Source organism: Anoplolepis gracilipes, chromosome 2 (assembly GCF_047496725.1).
Source record: "Anoplolepis gracilipes chromosome 2, ASM4749672v1, whole genome shotgun sequence".
Lineage (NCBI taxonomy): Eukaryota > Metazoa > Arthropoda > Insecta > Hymenoptera > Formicidae > Anoplolepis > Anoplolepis gracilipes.
The window spans coordinates 19,273,686-19,295,157 of NC_132971.1; the positions used below are offsets into that span (position 1 = coordinate 19,273,686).

General features: G+C 36.1%; 1 protein-coding gene across 2 annotated transcripts in view; it reads left to right on the forward strand.

The window, feature by feature from the left end:
• Positions 1–21,472, forward strand: part of LOC140662740 (tyrosine-protein kinase Dnt) — an 83,194-nt gene that overhangs the window by 19,723 nt on the left and 41,999 nt on the right. For both annotated transcript variants that reach the window (XM_072886339.1, XM_072886338.1), the window contains exon 2: positions 11,925–12,052. In XM_072886339.1, the coding sequence (XP_072742440.1) occupies positions 11,978–12,052 (75 nt within the window). In that variant the 5' untranslated portion in view covers positions 11,925–11,977. The remainder of the gene's footprint in view (positions 1–11,924; positions 12,053–21,472) is intronic.

Sequence of the window (21,472 nt, forward strand, 5' to 3'; positions counted from 1 at the left end):
TTATAAGGCAATTAACATGAAAATTTTTAACTATATAATTCTGGTATATAATACAATATAAATTCTTAAATTTTGGTCGCTCTGTAAGTTAATTAACAGTTAAATTAGCTAGAGTTTGGTCCTAAGGTCTTTAGACCAATGGTGGTTTTAAAACGAGACAATTCGATTATCGCGATTTCTTCACGACTCGATTTGCGCTTTACAAACGGTGATATTGACTCGCGAAATTAATATCGCCACGAGATGACGCAAACTTTCATACGATTGCCAGAGCGTTTCACTCGACGATTAAATTAGCATTCTCTGGCAGCGCCGGAACTTCTGCTTTTTTTTTTTTGTGCAACTTGCTCAGCCAGTCACCGGAGAAGCAAAAATTTTTTCAGCGGATGTTCTCCCAATTAAAAATTCTGGATAGCTGAGCGCGCCTAATTATCGCCCGTGCACGAACAGTCGAGCGAAGTTCTTAATCAGCGACGGTTAATTGAGAAGCTGCGGTAGCGATCGACCGATCTTGCGAACAAAACCACTTTTGCGGAAGCTTCAGATACGTATGCGCCGCTGCCTCCCTTTTTTCCTACGCTTCTCCGTGAGCTGAACCTCTGTTAGCTCTTTTATTTTTCATAAGGAGAGCGAGTAAAAAAAGGAAAATGAATCGAGAAGATCGAAAATTCTGCTTCTCATAACCTTTGCGAATTGAGAATTATTTCTTGCAGACTAAAAAATTCTTCAATTTCCGATTCACTAAAACTTTTTCTATAGTCTTTGACTGACATGTGATTGAACTTTTATTTAATAAATTTGGTGAAATATTATAATATCTTACTATATTCTTCTTACAATTTTTAATATCCAGTCCTTAAACATTTGCAGAAGTTTACTAAAATTATTTCCAGCGTAAACTACATATATGGTATTATCTTTATATTTTAAGAAAGTTAAATATATTTAGAAACTTTTTAAGAGTATTTTTGAAACTTCAACTTAAGGAAATTTTTATTTTTAACCATATTTTTTTTTATTTTTATTAAAAGAAAAACATTCAAGTTAATTCAGAAATCTATAGATAAAAAAAGGAAGTTTAATAAACTTGAATTTACTTTATGTGCATTTTCTCGCCTTCCTCTTTTAATTATGCAAACTCGAAAATGGCCAACCGATTGTAAAGTAGAACGTTGTGAGAAAAGTAATCAAATTTTAGTCCTGTTGAGCTCTGCAATGAATGTGCATTCCGAGGAACGTCACCCAAGACAGGAGGGAGGAGAACGAAGAAGGGAAGAAGGAGGGGTTGGACATGAAAGGGAAGGACGGAGAGGAAGTACCGTCACTCGAGGGCGATTAACGATCGCTGATAAAACGTCTGATGGTAGGCGAGTTAGAGAGATTGACTGCTTTCGCAATAACGCCAGGATAGCATTAGCAATCTAGTTTATTAATTTGTTCGCTACTTAGAGGAACACGATAATTAATCGCTGTCTAATTGGATAATTATAATAACTTATGACACAAAATAAAATACGAAATTGAAACTAAAAAGAAATTTACAAAGAAATTAGATTAAAATTTATGCGAAAAATTGTTAGGTTCAAGTAATATGTAATTAAAGTAATATGTAATTATTTAAAGTAATAAGTAAATTGATTAATTGTTCTCAGAAAAAGAATAATTTTTTTTCTAATAGAAAAAAAGTATAGTTAAATTTAATTATACATTGTAGAAATATGTATATAGGAATATCGTGTGTGTGAGAGAGTTAATTAATAAAGTAACATAGGTTTCACAATTCTCCTGCTAGGATTATTGCACTATTATAATTTAGTTCAATTAAATGCAGCATTTATACTAGTATCAAACACATGTATTTGTAAAATTTAATGGAACACTTAACGTATGTTCGATTAAATTGATATATCGTCAGTGTTACGTTCATTAACGAACTGTCGGCACGTTTGTATCTCATCGACTTTCCTTCTCGCAATAATTGTCGCTAATTACGCCTCGTATGTTCGCTTTATTTGAGCAAACGCGCCATTATTTCTCTTACTTCTTGGATCATTATCTGCCTCGTTACATTACGATCGTTCTAATGAATCGCAACGGTTTTCGTACCGACATGTTGTATCGATCTAGCTATAGACGTTTCGCGATGTCAATTTTATTTTGTCAGCTTGAAGCATATTAGATCAAATCATACTTCTTGGACCATTATTAAAGCATGAGCCCGTATATTGATGTTTTTTCAGATTTCGTCTTTTTATCTTATTGTTAGAGAAGAGAAAAGAAATTATCTCTTCTCTTTGCAATTTCTAGCTAAAATTAAAATATTATCAGGTTTTTTAGAGTATTCATGTTAACAATTTTTAGAATAGAATATTCAACATTTAAAGCGTTTTATATCAACAGAAGTTTTTTTTATTATTTTTCTTATTTTTGCATAAAATCGGTTACTAAATAAAATGTAGATTGCATCGATTCTGATTCAAGCTTTTGTTAGGGATACATCACGTACAGTCAAACAATGACGATCGATGCATCAGCGCCATTGCAATTGTGCAGTTTATATAGAATGTGCTTTTTTCCAAGAGAAATCTGTGTTGCGAGTAATTCGTGAATAGTCTCTCACTTGGTTTGGTGCTGAAATACTTTTCCAACAAAGAGATGATGGTCGAATAAAATGGTCTTTTTCTCCGCTCAGCTGAAGTCTCGATGTAATGAAAGCTCTTGCATCGCGGTGGCTCTTTCGCATTCATCCCTCCATTGCTGCTTCTCTTGCGTGCACAGTTTTTCACGGCGTCAGCCACCTTCCGTTTGTTTATAGCTTCAACTATTTACTGTCGCTGAGGGAACAGGAAGGTTTTATCATTCCGCATTAAATTGTTAAAAGAACGACACGCAAGAGAACTTTTATTTATTCAAAAAGAGCAAATGATTTTTAAATAGTTTAATTTCTTAAAAGGAATAATCTCTTTTGTCACTTTAATAATATCAATCTGCGGATTTATTTTTATATATAAATGTACACACATATGTATACAGAGTGTAAATGAAAAAACATATGTGGCATATAATGCCAGATTCTCTGACCAATTTGGAGAAGTTTTTTTTTTTAGTGAAAATATCGACAGAGGTTATCATTTTTTACGAATTTCCAATTTTTGCCATTATATATTTTTGTAACTTAAAATTGAAGATTTTATTAATGTAAACTCTACCTGACATTAACTGAAGAATTTAATTGTGTTAAATCTTTTAACTCCCCAAAGTTTAATTTGCAAGAAACGCTTCTTTTTCAATTGCTTATAACTCAAAAATGATTGCTGCCTCAATATTTTTGCTGAAGAAATATCATCTGCAAATTGGCCAGAGAATTTGCCATTATATGTCATGTTTTTTCAGTTACATCTTGTATATACATGATTGAGAGTTTATGATTTTTCATTTAAAGAGAGAGAGAGAAAGAAGTTTTAATGACAATTTCATAATAATTATAAATTCTAAAAGTATATTTAATTCTTTCTCTTGCGAATTGATATCTAGTTTCTGTTTTTACTAGAATTATAGAGAGCAAATGTAAATGTAATGTAAATTACAGCTGCACAATAGTATATTTACAAAATAAGCAGAGGAAATGATTAGAGGTAGAGAGAATGTTTGTCGTACAAATTCATAAACGACGAAAAGTTAAATTTATATTAGCTTCTCGTCTGTATAGATAAGGCACTTACCCGGATACGCGGACTTTTCGACGGGGAGCGAAACCCAAATATTGCTTACGTATCCTATCAATCGTCCAAATTAATGGCGCGCCGATTCGTCAGGTTATCACTAACCTCCGTGGTATTCCGGAAATTAACGAAATTCAATAATTGAGTAACGAGGCAGATCGTGTAATATTCACCTCGTTCTCGTAACGTCGGATCAATATTTAATAAATGTTTCAATCTACCTGAAACAACAAATTTATTGGCTAGGAACGATTACCGCTCGGTCGAACAACCGCGCTCGAGGGGCCATGCGCGACTAATTAAAAGCACGGGGGGATAATTGAATATTAAGAATTCTGTCCGACAAAGCGACGAGCGACCAGCGGGGCGGGAGACACAGAGGGTGACGATTGCGGGAAGGAGGGTAAAGCTAGGGGAGGGAGGAAAAGGGGAAGCAACGGCGAATTTTCGCGGAACGGACGAGTTGCGACTGATTTTAATTAAAGACAAACATCCTGTTCAACTAGACGACGACGCGACGCTCTTTCGCGGCCAACTCCGAGGAACAACCGTCCCGAAAGACTCGTTCGCTTCTTTTTGCTCCTTCCGCTTTGTCTTTCTTCCGTCTTTCTTCACTTCTTGTTTTTCCCCTTTTCTTTCGTTTTTCTTCTTTTCTTTTCTCTTTGGTACTCCGTCGTTGATTTTCCGCGGCATTCGCCCTCGGCTCTTTTGCGCTATATCCAACTATCCGACGAAACCTCGAACGAAACATCGAAAACTATACAAACGAACCGAGCGAAGAGAGAAAGCCGACGATAGAACGGAGGAAAGATCTTCGAGAGAGAGGGTTACCGTTGCACGAGTGTAGATAAGTTTCAGAGAAAACGCACGAGCAAAGAGATGGAGCCTGGTTTAGACTTTGGTCGAAATAATTTGCGAAAAGTGACGTCAGCTTGCTCAAACGACCCTTCTTTATTGCATCTTCTTCTTTACTCGGTTTAATACGTACATCCGAAGTAACGTTGCTAAAATAAAATAAAGGATGTGCTTCTCTTTGCTTGCATTTATAAGAAAAAAGAAACAAATATATAAAAAGAAAGATATAATGAGTACGTATAAGTCACGTAAATAAATTTATTAATAAAAGAAAAAACATGTTTTATTTCTTTTCTTTCTCTAAGAAAAATCCAAGGTAAAAGTCATGACATTTTTCACTTGCTAGTTTAATGCGGGATGCGGAGAGAGATTTATATATAATATAAATTTTTTATCCTTACCTCAAGACGCACGACGAAAATAACTAGTTACGTTACTTGTACTTTTCAAGTCCTCGTACATCGTTAAGTCTCTTGCAGTGAAACGCAGCTCGTACCGTATCGCTTTACCGGTGAAACAAGCTGGACTCTAATGAATAACGAATGAGCGAGGAAGACCGAGCGGAATGGAAAAGTAAAAGATTAGCTGCTGGCGATATTCCTTCCATCGCATCTATCTTCTTTATTGCAAATTCGACTAGTCGACGTGCGCTCTACGCGCGTCCCAAGGAGAACAATAAATGACTCCTCCGGAATTCCATCCGATTCCAAGGCACACGCTCGGCTCGCGAAGACGGAGATCGCGATAAATGACTCAGATAGAATGAATCGTGGAAACTGCTCAAGGTCGTACCGAGGTGCCGCATTGCGTTCGGTCGATGCACCAGTATCGATCGCTTTTTCGCGGTTCCTTCTTATTAGAGTTCAACATGAGTCGTCTCACATCTCAGGATAAAAAAATGCAAAATAATTCGACTATTTGAACGTACAAGATTTGATGAGAAATATATATAATATATGTAATATTTTCTACGAGGATATTACATTTATCAATCAGAGAAATATGTATGTTCAATAAAATTTGTTACATGAATAAAGGTCCCTTTAGATCAGTTGGTGAAAAAATTCAACAGAGAAATCTATTTATAATTTTATATTTTAATATATATGTATATATGTTCTTATCTGGCATGTATTTTTTGTATGTATATGTGTGTATTTTATTTTTCTAAATATTTTTTCTTTATTATACAATATATAAAATTACAATATATAAATTACAATAAATAAATAATTAATATACATAATTATAATAAATAAATAAAATATATACATAATAAATAAATAAAATAAATATATAATTACAATAAATAAATAAAATATATACATAATTATAATATATAAATAAAATATATACATAATTATAATTAATAAAATTTAATTCTGACTTTTATCGTGATCACATATCGTCTTTAAGAGGAATATTGTTACATTACAAAAAATAAAACACTAAATCTTGCCAAAGTATTACGAAGTAAGACACATTCGAAGAATCATAAATCCGCGAATTGACAAAGTAAACGAAGGGTAAGAATCGAGTATCTGAAACGCGCGTAAATATCATGGACCACGATATGGTCGAAAGGAGCATGCACGTTATCGACGAAGGGGTAAACGAGTGGAAACGATGATCGGGGGAAACAAGATCCGAGCGCAGGAGATTAGTTTCCAGGGTATATATCGACCCAGCACGACTTTTTCCATCTCCGGCGATCCGCGAGACGTTCGAATTTCCGTTGTAGTCGACCATACGCGTGGAGTTTCCCCATCGGCGGGATGTGTCTCCTACACAGGATGTTGTACCCTTAATGTGTTTACCTTGGCTCCTGACCCTGATCGAACCCTCGCGTATCTTCCCTCGTCTGCGCGCCCGAAATATCCGCTTGAAGAACATTCTTGTACTCTTCGTCGCTCAGTCCGATAGTTAGGTGAATACAAATTACGCGGTGCAATGTTAATGGATCGTCTTAGAAGCTTAGAAGCGAACGACCTCAGAAGCCTATGTTAGCGCGTTAATTCATCCTAATAAATTAGACTCGTTAGTTTTACATGGTAAGAAAGACAACGATTAATTTGCTTTAATTATCCAATTCACAGGCCAATTAAAATTTTGCAGAAAGAGATTATCGTGTGGAAACTTGAAGGAATCAATATTAATATAAAATTCGCTCTTCTCTTTTATTACTTTACGGATTTTCATTCATGTTTATAATTTGGAAACAAGACAAATAATATTTGGAGGGGATATGGTTTCTAAAATTTCAACTTTACAAACCGTTTACGTTATTGACAGAGGACATCATACGAAACCTAGTTACTCGCACGCGTTCATTTCAAATTCAATTTGGCGTCGCATCAGTCTGCGATACAACGTCAATCCCTATGCTAATTCAATTTTCCTAGCACGATATATGTTTCTAGAACGAGACTTTCTACCTTAAAAGGACACGTATAATCAATTTTAATATGTCTCTTAATAAGTTTCTAAATATTATATGTATTAATTAAGAGAAAATTATTGGGCAGACCATTAATAGTAAATTCGCCAATATTAATTAAAATTTTCAACAAAATAATTATAGTCCGCAGAGATGGTATAGTCTTGTTCAGAGATAATCGAGAGGATAACACAGTAGATGAAATCGCACTCTGCTTTAATGGCCTAAAATAGTCGTTGGTCGTTCATATGCCAAACACGATATTTTACTTAACGCCATCAAAGCAGGGAGCCCCGTACATAGACGAGGTTTCATTCCTGAAGAAGCACCCATAACGTATCCTCTCTGCTCTTTTCCAGAAGAGATCTCCCACGGGATAAGACAGGAGAGCTGGCCACCCTTCTTCCTAAATTCTTTCTTCCGTGCCGTCTCGACGGCAAATTGATAGATCGCCCTATGACCCGCCGTGATCTCGCGCGGGTGCTTGTGAAAGATACGTCACGAGATTTGATGGATTTGACCGCGATTTTATCATATGAAAGGGACACAAAAACTATGTAATAAAAGATAAAATGAGCGATATTTATGTATGCGCTCGTATGTACACGCGCGCCGCATCATTCAGATTTGTCTAGTAGAATTTCCATCTTTGGAAGATAGGAAACTTTTACAAATTTGTGCAAATACTTTTTGAAAACTCACGATGTAAAAGACTACGAAACGATTGCCGTGCAATATGATTTTATGAACATAATTAAAATTGAAGCTTTTTAAAAAGCAATATTTAATTTTTTTCAATTAACTTTTAAATGACTGATATTAAATGACTATATAGAGGGACTTTATTCAAAACTTTATTAATAAAAGTTAAGACGTCAGAAAATATGAAAAATATAGTACTTTGCATAGTTTTTATTTCAATCAAAATAAAAATATAAAGTTGTCGAAAAAAATGCTTATTCGTTAAGAGAAAGAGAATACACATCATAGCATTAGTTTTTCCAAACACGTATACATATAGTAAAACTGATTCTATATCAACTCAAACTTTAACTATAAATATTTGTAGGGTGTCCAATAATAATTAACAGAATTAAACATTTTTAAACTACATTTTTGTTTTTCAGATTATTTAATTTTATTGTATAATATTTCACATTTTATTATTTCATCATTTATATTATTTTATATTTTATATTATAAAACGTCAAAATAAATTACAAAATTATTAACTTTTCACGATTCAATCTCAATTATATTTGTAGAATTAGGAAAAATTATAATTCATAAAAAATCCAGTTCCAAATAAAAATTGAATTTGACTAAATCTTATTTGATATCGTTTTTTTTTTTTTCAGATAGAAATTATGTATTAATAATTGTCGTAATAAATTACTCTCCCTTCGAAACCATAAAATAATATTTAAAAAAACAGATTTAATTTCCAAGATTTTGATTTTGTTCATTATAATTGTACTCTGCACGGTTATTTTACATGAATAATGCAAGAACCCGTGCGAAATCATACGTGGGATGTGATACTATATAATTACACGTTCGTTTGCGCCGCCAACTTTTTGCCGTCTTGAACTCTTCGGCACGGCAAAACGAAGATCATGAGTATCACAAAATGGAACTTACAAAACGATCGCAGAGTCGTTCTATATAACATCCACGTAATCTTGACAACATAATGCAACGGTTTGCCATAGCGCGCATTAGACAACCTGATTATGTCCATTTGTTGTGCCGCTTGAAACCGTCGAGCGATATCGCGGAACTTAATCCACCCGAGTTAGTTGCTTGCGCGTGTCCGTTTCTCGTGGGATCGGTTAAGATTTATCTTGCTGAAATATTTTCCACCCTTGGCTTTCCGACACGCGGTAGAGTTTCGTGTTTCAGAACCTCTTCTACGACGCATAGGAGAAAGACCGAGAGTACGCACTCTTTCTCTTTCTCTCGGCAAGTTCACGCTCGCTTCTTCAGCCATATTTGAAGCAGTTCTCGTTTTACGTTTTACGCGGCATTCCCGTGGGATAGTTGCGACTGATAAACTGACGTATAAATATCCCCGACTTTGCATCCCGGTTATTTTGCCACATAGTGGATAGGTAATAAAGATTCGCGACTTTTCGGTTGTTTGTTTGTGTTGTTCCAATTATTTGCGAGCGAGCGATTTAATTGACCGGAACTGTAAGCTAATTGCTCGCTGGCGTTTGCAATAAAAAGTTTTTTGTTAGAAAGTAATTTGTTTTATTTTTACGAGATGTGGCTCACGTATGAATTTTGATGAGAAGTAAATTAGCCTTTGAATTTCATATTAATGCAATGGAGTTATCTACTTGAATGAAACTTACGTTAGTTTAATATGGAAATTTTTAGTATAATTCGATTATGATGTAAGCGAGAAGTAATTTTATTATTTTATAGAGAATTATGAAAGAATTTTCTAAATAGAATAATAAAATATGTTTTTTATTAAAAAGAAAATTGCAATACCAACATGTAACAGATTTATGTCGCAGTCGTAACATAATATCACTAGGCAGTGATATTATACAATGAATTTCGAGGCATCTTAAAGTGCAAGTGGTAACGCGTTTACTTAGTCAGACACGATTCTCCACTTTAGCCGGGATTAACGCCTGATAATAAAATGGAGTACAGAAGGATTAATTCGATTTCGCGGATGCTTCGCTTAATACACGGCCGACTGTCATTATCAGTTTCTCTGCCGAGTGTTAGTCTTCCGTTCGTAAGACCCGGGGCACGGAGTAGAAAGTTACTTAATCTTCTTACTACGCTTACCCTCGACTCCCTCCACTCGATGCCGCCTTAAACTTCAACTACTAGCATTTCAATGTATACGTATATATTCACGAAACGCTAAGCTTTCGCTAAACCGTATCACAAGCGTTCGCGTCTCGCTTCGACGCTTTGCTCGAAGAAATACAGATTGTACAACCCATTACGAGATTTTTGAAGTTTTCCATTTTATTTGTTATTCTATCTTGCAATCGATAATATAATATATAATCAAATATATATCTACATATGTGTTTATCGCATATAAATAGATCTATATACGTATCTGTTAAAAAATATCTTATGAATCTAAACACAAATATTTTTATTTTTATTATTTTTAATAACTTTCAGAATATTGTTAAAATAGTAATATTATATTTTTATATTATATTTTTTTCTCGCTTCTTCTATTAAGGGAAATATAAAACATATCTAATATATTTTTAGAAATGAATATAAATATACATGGCAATCACAAACAAGATATTAAATGTTATAGAGTACTTTGACTGTCAAAGAACCGAAAGCACAAAAGCAATAATGGAACTCTCTACAAAGTCGGACCATCTTTCTCAATTGCTATTGCAGTCAGAACTTTCTTGACTTCGATGTACAATTCGCGGATGTAAGGATGTCTGAAACAGTAGTATAGAACAATAAAAATAGTCCTCGACAAAATATGATACATAACAATTCAAATTTACAAATACAGAGAAATAATATTGCTGAGAACAAGGAAAAGCTATTTATTCGTTGTAACTCCAAACTAAAATGCGCGTGTAACTCGAAAAACATGTTAAGAGCGATATAACACGATTTATGAGGAGACGGAGAAACTTTTCGGGTTTTAACACTATTAATTTCTACCAAGTCACGTGCGCCGTTTCCGCTTGCTCACAACGTACTCTCTACTACGATATAGAGATTTATAGTACATCCTTTCCACTTGCTCTTTCCTTTTTTCGTTTTCTCTCTTGTACTGCATTTTATGCGCTTCTTCTCTACCGAGATTGTACAGCACTCTGAATCTGAATATCTCGCTTCTTTAAAGGAATCTTATCGCGAAGAAAATACGACCACACGACACACGGTTCGCATGACGTCGAATATGACGTACGTACGGTACGTCTGATAGAGCTTGTTCGCGAGCGTGATATCGAATTGCGTAGTCATACGTGAAAGCAGACGGATGACGCATCCGATCGCCCGAGAAAATTCAGATCCCTGTGTATTTATTTGACGTGGATTTTTTTCGGGGTAGAGAGGGGAGGAGAAAAGGGGGAGATGGAGACGCGACTGTACGTGCGAGTGCCCAGGAGGAATTTTCAGATCATGATCCGTACTGAAAAAGAGGCTGCGAAGAATGGAGAAAGGGTGGATATGTCTGGCATCGACGGGGATCCGTATTATAAATCCGTTCCTGGCATCCTCGTGGTTATTTTTTGGTAGACATCGTCGAGATACGATTCCGCGTCTTGTAGAAAATATATGCCGACAATAATCGTCGCATTAGATCTCGCTCACCTGTCACGCCAATTTCGCGTCTTGACGTTTGCGACTGGCATTTTCCTTTCTGTTGGCTTTTTTTTCTCTTAATTTTTCAATAAATATTTCTACAAGTTATAGCTATAAATACATAGAGTGTATTAATAATAATAATAATAAAAAAATAAACATACATTGATACGTTTTCTTCAGCGATTCGTAAAAATATATGTAAAGAATAAATATATATATATATATATATATATATATATATATATGAAAGTAAAAAGTATACGAAAGTTTGCATTAGGATTGTACCGAAAGTATGACGATGATTCTGAACTGCACCATTCGCGTGCTACCGAACGACAAAATTATTCCGTCTCTGAAGTTTCCATACAAAACGTATTCCGTACGACTACGATACTTCATGCAAAGAAGACGCGACTGTGGTCAATGTCCTCAACTTATAACGAGAAGGGCGACTGCACGTGCCGTAGTCTGCGATCGGTCGATTCATCGGGGCTGGCGAAGGGAAACTTTGCCGGCGACGGCACGGTACAGCTTTTTCATAATTGATCGTCCAATCGATACACTCCTCGCTATTCTGCTTTCAGGACTCGAGGCCGAGTTGTACTACGTGCGGGAGGGGGTGGTCAACACGTACGCGATGAATTTCGTCGTTCCTGTGCCGGCGAACATAGCGGACCTAGAATTTTCATGGCAAAGCCTCGTAGGACACCCGGTATGTATATTTACGAGTAGAACCACCTCTAACGGAGAGTGTCGAACGTTCGAGCTTACAAATTACAATTTTGACATTTATTTATTAATTTTTTAATTTATTAATTTATTAATTTTAATGTTTATTTATTGCGTCTTTATTCAATACTTATGCTCGAAACCGTAAGAACGCCCGTTTCTTGTAATAGTTTGTCATAGTATATATACATGTATATACTATGACAAACGCGCACAAAGAGAACCAACCGCGTCTTCTCTCGGGAAATAGTACCTTCCGTCATCCAGGCGGAGCCTCTTCCAAGATCCCTCTTACGTCTTGGGTTACAAAAGAAATCACGACACGCGGATGCATATTCGCCTCGCCGAGGGAAACGTTGAAACGGATCTCTCGTGTACACGGAGAGCAAAACGTTTCCGCCGGCCATTAACGAGACGCAACAATGCGGAACAAAGTAAACACGTGACCCGGCCAGAACGGTAACACACGGGATATCCTCGTTTATGTTTTGCTGCGGGATGGGTGGCCCGTCACGGTGGTTTACCGGGGTTGTGCTCGCCGAGGGTTAAGAGGGGCTCGTCGGGAGGTACACGACGGTACAGAGGGCTGTATCAATACTCTATCAATATGAAATACAAATAGAATAGAGGCGTGGGCATGAAAGAGACGGAGCGAGCCGGTGTGGTTCGGTTTTGCGCTCCCTTCGGTCACCAAGGAAACCGAACGCGCCCTCGAAACCCCTCGTGACGAGATGTAGGACGCGGAAAAACGTGAAAAGTCGCCGCGCTCTCCCTCGATCGGGATGTTAAATGACGAGAGGAAAACTGCATTCCGCAACTACCGTTGCGTATCTAATTGATCGTAATTGCTATAAACCTTTGTCGATTGATTTTAATGTTTCCATTATCATATACTAGCTATTGATGTGTGTGACTTTGTTTAGAAATACTGAGAATTATAGAAATATGAAGCCATTCTCGTTCACTGATATTTTTAAAAGACAGAACATTTTAAAGATATATTTTTTGAGAATGGAACATACCGATAGTACAATTAACATTTATTTTTCACAAGTCTGCTCGAGACCACGTTTCTCAAATCATTTTGAATATTTTTTTCTCACATTATTATGCGACAAGCGATGGGTATATTTTAAGCGCAAAATATTGGAAATAGTCACTTAAAAATGTTTCGTTTAAAATATAAAATATTATTTGGAAAACTTTTTCTCTGAAAATGACAGGCATGAGAATATATAGAGAAAATATTTATTAAAAATGCAATAATTAAAATTATTAATTAAGATAATAAAAGAACACTCAGAAATTCTTATTGATATGTCTGAAATTCCCGAATTTGCATTGACTATTTCAAACATTATTTTTCTTATACTATTTCAAATATTATATTAAATGTAAAGAAAATAAATAGAAAAATAATAAAGCTAATATTTATTTCATAATATTAATTTATAAAGACGGTTAATATGACTTAATAAACGTAGAGCAAAAACGAATCTAAAAGACATATAAGAGAAAATTAAATAGAATGAGAGTGTACGATTAATTCGTAAAAATACAACAATATTCAAATATTTTACTGTTCATATAATGAGAGAAATAATTATGTAAATTGATTAATGGAAATCTCTGACGCGAAATATTCGTACATTTGAAATATTTATTCACAAAATTAACTAAATATTACAAATAGGATTTTAATTAACGTATAAATAAGTTATTATTTTACGTTAATCGTTTATAATCCAGTAGATATAAAATAACTTATGTAAATATTTATACTTTTATATCTTTTATTTAAAATACTATACATTCTGTTGATGTATCTCTACCACAAGTAATTTAATAGAATTATTATATAAATAGGAGTAAGGATTATAAAAAAAGAATTTCTACATCGATCGTCTATATCGATTTGTTTCGAGTTAGTTGATTCTAAAGTCTCTTTCGACAATGTTTATGAACGTAGTCAGGATTTCATTCAGGTAGAGGGGAGAAGAAAAAATTTATCAAGTAATATAAAAGATGCGAAAAATTCTGAGATCTTAATGAGTTAATGAAAAACTCCTAACGTTTTTATTTATTTTCATGAAATATTAGAATTTCTTAATTTTTAATTATACACTGTATATACTCAATTATAGCTTTATTTATTAAATTTTGTAGATTGAAATGCGGTTGAAATTAGGTACATTTTTGTACTTTTTTTTAAATTTCTTTTTCGTGCCAGGAAGGGGAGCAAGCCCCCCTTTTTTCCCTGTTTCCCACTAGCTACGCTCATGACGATGTCGACACGTTTCTTGTCACTATCCATGTTGAAGTCTCGTATCGTGATTTCATTGAATCTCGAGATTTTCAGAACGAGCGTCCGTAAAAGGTCGATATGTCCGCGCCACGAATCCTGGACGCGACGACCACATCGCGATCGTTGAAAAGACGTTCTTCTACAGGCTCGTAGATGTACAACGTACTCTCGGTACCATTATGGGATAGGCGCTTTATTGTCGTTGTGGGAATAACACAACGATTCCGCCTTATCCCGCAGAGAGTGTTTTCCAGTCCCTCCACTCTCGCCCGTTATCTTGGTGGACTTATCCATAGGTTCGTTAACCGCGCAAAATCGCACCATTTCCGTGATCACGGACCCGTCGTTTCGCCTTATCTCTTGCTTGCTTTCGATACGATGGAAGAGTCTCGTTTCTAGAAACGGCCGTAGCTGATACAAAAGAATGAAAGAACAACGTGCGCAGCGAGATGAGAATGTGCACAGAAATTGGTCGCTTAATTTCGTGTAGATACGACAAGTTTATGGCTGCATCCACCAAAGAATTTTAATGCGAATGTTTAATTAATTTTAAATTGTTTTCCTGTTGAGAATCGATGTTAAATTAAAGTAGAATCGAGAAAGTATTTCGCAAGGTATGTCTTAAGGAATTAATTTTGAGAGACTTTCTTGTATGTATATATATATATATATATATATATATATATATATATATATATATAATTATAAATAAATATATGTATAAATAAATTTATTGATAAATTTTCATACTTTTTTCCACCTTGACAATATAGAATTTAAACAATGATTTTGAAAGGAGATATTCTTAGAAACACTCCTTTTAAAAATTTTAGCAAAATTACTTTTTAAAATCAAGTACTTTTTTTATTTAATTCTACATTATCAAGTTGGAAAAAATGAAAAAATTTAGCAATAATTTATTTATATATTTATTTATAATTATTTATATAACATGTATATAATTTATGTAATTTATATAATATTTATAGAATTCATTTATATTATTATATAAATTTGATACATACAATGATATACTGTCATATATGTATCTCGAAATATTTTTATGAATATGTGTTGAATGTTCTTGTTGTCTGTTAAAAAAGCTTGGTGAAAGCCATTCAAAACATTTATAAATATTGAGATATAATCCTTATATACTACATTCAGCACCAACTCGATTAAAGCTTTATTCGATTTTATCAGTTCATCAAAAACAAGAGCTTTTCCCTTATCATTAGAACGCTACGTGTCCTTCGTGGTTCTGAGTCACCAAAATGTCGTATCGTTTGCGCATTTTGTGATCAGACGAAAGAATCTCCCGTCAGATATCACCATGTAGTATGTAGGTTCCAACTAATCCGGCCATTTGAACCGGCGGGTTCGATCGATGAGTCATGACACTTAGTTCTTCGCTTTATCCGATGGTTTCATCTATTGAATTGTTCCCCGCGAATGAATCGATCGCGACGAAAGGCTCTCATGTACATAATTCCTCTGATATTCGAGTCGTGAAATGTCGACGGAACCGCATCGTCGACCTCGTTGTTGACGACACGAACAGGAAGGAAACGCTATTTTTCACTTTTAAGATGTTTTATCTTAAGAGATTGCCCCGGAAGACATGAAGACTGCGACAGTGAAAAATGGAATGAAGCGAGGACATTGGAAGGACAAAAGAAATCGTAAAATAATACGGAAGGCGGAAGCAACTTCAAGCGATAGCACCCTCGATTAGATTCTCGATTTGCACGATGGCGAATTGAAGAATATTACGCGTTTATTTTTTCCCATGTCGTCCTTTTGCCCTCCTCTATTCTCGATTCGTCGCCTGCAGCGAGATGTGCGAGTTATTGGTCGTTCTGGGCAAGGATATAGACTGAAACGAAGTTTCTCATCGGCGTGGGGGGGGGGGGAGGGGAGGGGATAGCGTGGGACGACGAATCGGGAATGATTTGTGAATCATCCACTTGTTAGGCGAAAGTTTCTCGCTACTTTTTCCCTCGACTCAGGGAAGACCGGCGCAAGGTTTGTGGAAAACGTGGATGTCGCAGTCTAGCGACGTCGTACTCTTCTTCTTCTCTCCCCGCTCACTTTCAGACCTTTTTCAACTTCCTTTTTTTCTTTTCCTCCTTCCCCTCTCCTTTTCCTTTCGCTTTTTTTTTTTTTTTTTTTTTTCGTACATTCCGTGTTATTCTCTCCCACGTTCTTATATCTCGCTCTTATACGTTTTCCCTTCTTTTCCATTTCCGCGTTTTCCCTGTCGTGTTTTCTTCCATGTCGTGTTTTTCCTCTTTCTTTTTTTCTTTTCGTCTTCTCTCGGCCACCTATTTTTCCTTCGCTTTACCTCCTTCCTCCTACACCCTCGTTCTATCCCGCTTCGAGATCGGGTTGGGGTGGATGTAGGGTCGATCTGCGTCCTCCCCAGGGCGACAATTACTTGTAATACCGTCGGTCTCTCGGGGCCGATGGGAACTCGACGGGGCGTACTTTCCCCGTAAGGAAAAAAAAGATATTACTGTAGCCCACATTGAGTCCGGCGCCGCTCCCTTACGGAAGGAGTCACGATCTGTCGCTCTTGTCTTATCCTGACTGACATGTCTGATCTGTCAGGGGCTGCTCTTCAATTAGATGTGCGTATGTCCTGTCTATCATGTGAATGGCGTATTTATGTAATTGAATTTCAGTAGTGATTCTAAACGAATCTTGAATCTGTACTAAATTTGACAAAGAAATTATTGCAAAAGTTGTTGCATCCTCGCGAACAAGCAATCATTGCCTTCTCGTGCATAATATAGATCTTTTTATTTAATTTAATTCACGTATATGTATGAAAAGTTTATATATTCTTTATAATCATATATCGATTTAAATTGCTATTAAATTAAAAAAAGAAAAAAAAAGATTTATTTAAAATTTATTGAAAAATATAATATAAACTTTTCTTATATATTGATTTTATTGTCGAAAATCTACTATTGCCGCGTACTTTTGAGTCTTACCTGTTGTTCAAATATTTTCGCGCAAAGAACGGATCAATCTATTTCTCCGAAAACGTATCCCTTAACCACCGGATTATCAATTGGTGATGCGCTCATCCGGCATTTGCTTCGTCGAATGATCCGCATCCGCGAATTCCATCGAATTCCGGCCACTTCCGTTAATTAATGAGACCGAAGCCGCGGCTCATTCATCACCGGCGATCGTGCATCGTCCGCATTGGACCGCTTCGATATACGATGTAAACGACGGGCTCTTCGCGACGATGACGGCAATTTCGAATTAATTGCAAATTCACTGAGATCACGCTGGGTGACGCGGAGGTGATTAATGTCCCCGCGGTAATCCGGGGAGCGGCTTCCCGCCCCCACGATCCGTCCGTCTCGTCGTTCTTCCGGCCATCGCGGCGCTTACGTATGGTAAGTGCTGTGGGATAACAGCCTCGTGTTTCGGATAACAGGGAATATCACCCACGGGGACACCCGACACCAACCCGCCGTCGTCGTCGTGGCGGGCCGTGACAAACGCACTCACCGCGGATTATACGGCATAATCGCTGGAAACCCGAGCGGCCCGACGAACACGCGGTAATTTTCCTGAAATATTCACGGAAGATTTCAGTGTCGAAGGACGTTCACGCTCGTCGCTATGTAACGAGAGACAATGACGAAGGGGTGATTGTGCCGGATTTAACGATGGTAGATTACACCGTGTTATCATACCGCGTGTGGTAATTTCAATAGACATTGCGTGGCTACTTGTTTATAAGTCAGAGCCAACGTTTCCACGAGTATATCAGAATTTGATATAATGTTGTTATTCTATTTTCTACAAAAAATATCTCAATTTAAGCGGAATTAAATTTTTTATTAAAATATACTTAATTGATTTAATGTAATTGAAAAGAAAATTTTGTAATATTATTATTATACGTTAACTTTTTGACATTACAAGAATTTTATTTTATACATCAACTAAATGTTTTTTTCTTTAAATTAGTTTTAATTGACACAAAATGAAATAATAAATCTTATTTGGATAAAGTGTGATACGCGATTCTCGGTTTCTTGCATTACGCTTCATGTTTCCATGATGTGAAAAATCGGTGTTGACGGAGTAGCTTTTTTGTTGAATGCAGAAACCTTGTTGGAGAAATATCCGCACGTCCATAATATAAAATATTCAAAAAGGAATTCCATATGGCACGATCGTACCCTGTAATGCTTTGCAACGTCGAAGCGAGAAAACGATGTAGACCGTTTATTGCCCTCTGGGATTACTCAAGAGTCGATAAAAAATTTACCGTTATTCTCCGGATCTTCGTTAAAACGCGTAAATGCACCCAGCAGAGCACGTTGATCCTTATAAAATTCAGTAATCTAGCAGACATATATTCATCCGCACAATATTACATTATAATCTCGTAATATCATAATCTCACACGAGTATTTCTATTTGTCTAAATAGAATAAACGCATATAAGTTTTAACTATACACATTATATACTTTGACGCATAATTAGATACCTTGTTGTGTCTTGTAACAGGAAAATTTTCACTCTGACAAAATACTATAATTGGATATATAATTACAAGAGTGGCATAATTGAATTATATAAATTATATTTGAAATTAAATAAACTGAATTTTCTTTTAACATTTATGGTACATTATTTACCGCATCTTTATGAAGAAGAAGGAGAATAATTTTTATTGCAACCCGATGCTTTTCATAAAGTACACAGCTCGATCGATAGGAAGTTAATTGATTCACGTTCGCCAACTTACGAATAATAGCGCATTACTCATAGTTAACATTCCATGCCGTTCTGTGAAGTGCACATTGTGTCGATTTAGTAAATCGTTCCGAAGTTCAACTCAACTTTTCGAAACGAAAGGAACAGAGTTTCGAAACTCTCGAATGTCCGCGAACAAGACGTTAAGGCCCGAACGTGGGCCGCATTTAAACTGGAAATTTTGTATATACTGCATAATACGACCTTATTATGTTAAGGTATACGGTAGACCCCTGCGACGCGGGCTCCGGGAGGGGAGGAGGGAGAGGGGTGAATGCATAATACAGTGCTGCACCTAGAAATACTTGCTCGATAGCGTAGGTGGAGATTCGACTCTGTATCCGTTGGGGGAAGAAAGCAGAGCGGAAGGGATATAGAAGTACTCGTGGTCGTTTCGATACCCCACTCGCGATATCGATATTCACGATTCGATAACGTTCATATTTTCTCTACTACGACGGCTATCCGGTATTATTGTTGCAATAGGAAATAATAAAAATGTCGCTGTGAATATATCTCGCTTGTATTCGAGGCATGAGCTTGCGGCAGGCAAATATCGAAACAATTGATAAGCAATTATTTAACGCATCTTATCTTTTTATGCGTATACTTTTATACGTGAGTGGCTTATATATTCATACGTATACAGCATTTACATACATACGCAGCATAAAAATTGAGAAAAATAATACTTGTTGTGTTGTAATGAGTAAATTATTTATTTGCAACTGTTTGCATATTAAAATGAAAGGGCCGTACATACGTGTTTTACACGATTAGTAAAGCTTGCCAAAGCATATACAACAGGATGCATTTTTTCAAGAGGTTTTTGAATTTCATTATTTTAATAGTCCCGTTGTGACGCGTTTGAAAATCCAAATATAGATAATCTCTTTTTCCGACGTCAAACGGCACGGGGATTCTGTATTCACGGCAGTTTTCGCGAGAAAGAATTCTGTTAGAGCAGAAAGCAAATCAGGAGAGGTACGCCAAATGACGCGTATATGTATTAATTTTCAGGCTTGCGTCTGGCGACACCGTAACGGCTTTCATCGTCAGATATACATGGCGTTGACGTTTTAATAATTTCATTCCCCGTGTCAGAAGCCCTATTTCCCTGGCGCCATCGCGAGGCATTTTCCGCGAGAGGATCGAATCCGTCCCCTTTCTCTTCGGGCTGCTGGTAGATTCAATTCCAACTTGCAGAATTGCATGCGCCGCGACGCGACGCGACGCGACGCGACGCGCGGCAATGTAATTCCGCGCGATTCTTCGGGAAACTCGTTAATTCCTGCGAGAATAAGACTTTTCAATGGCGCGGTGGAGTGCGCGGAACGCGACGTACGGAAAGTTCGTTATGGGATGAGGGTACGCGAGGGACGCGCGTTGCCGTGGCGGATAGATAAATAGGGTGAAGCGATCGACGCGAGGGGAGAGGGAAAAGAGGGAAAGAGAAAATCACGCGTCCTCGAAGCGCTTCGGATGCCGGTCGTCTCTCGAGAGTCTGATTATTGGAGCAATTTCAAATTAAAATTTCGGCTTATTAGATTTATAAAACGCATGACTAGTGCCACGTGTTATTATGAACATATCTCGTGTTTTGTTTAAAATTTCATTTAACACGGCTCAAATTTCTATTTAAACATTGTCATCGTCAGAACGTCTACTTTCTGGAAAAACATGCAAAAGCCTGGAGATTTCTCACGGATTTCTTTTGTATCTGGAAAAATCAGAGAAGTCTCAGGAATTTTTTTCGAAATCTTTCTTTTTGATAATTTTGCTCTCAATTGTGAACAGTCAGCCGTCTGTGTAAAACTGGCATTCCACTTTATGGAAACTCATTAATTGTTAAGAATGGTCTCGTTTTATTTTTAATAGTTTAGAGTTTTTAATAGATTAAATAAATATTTCTGGCTATTAAAAAAAAAGACTCGGAACAAACCGAGACGCCAAGTTCACCCTGCTTACTTTGTCCACTGACGATTTTTTATAATTTTTAATGATAAAGAAATGAAAATATTATGCGAAAGAAAATACTTATCTTAGAAGAGTTAATCAGTGTTTTTTAGTACATTTATAAATCTAACACTTGAAACTTAAGAGGATCTCTGTTTTTCCTTTGTATAAATGAAAAACACTAGAAAATATATGTAATAAAAAAATTTATTTTAATGAAAGTTGTATTAAAATTTGGAAAATATTCTCTTTACTTGGAATTTTAAACTAAATTACGTAGAAAATCTGGGAATTTTCAAGGATTTTTTTTACAAGATTTTTGAATAGACACCCCGACTATACATTTGTCT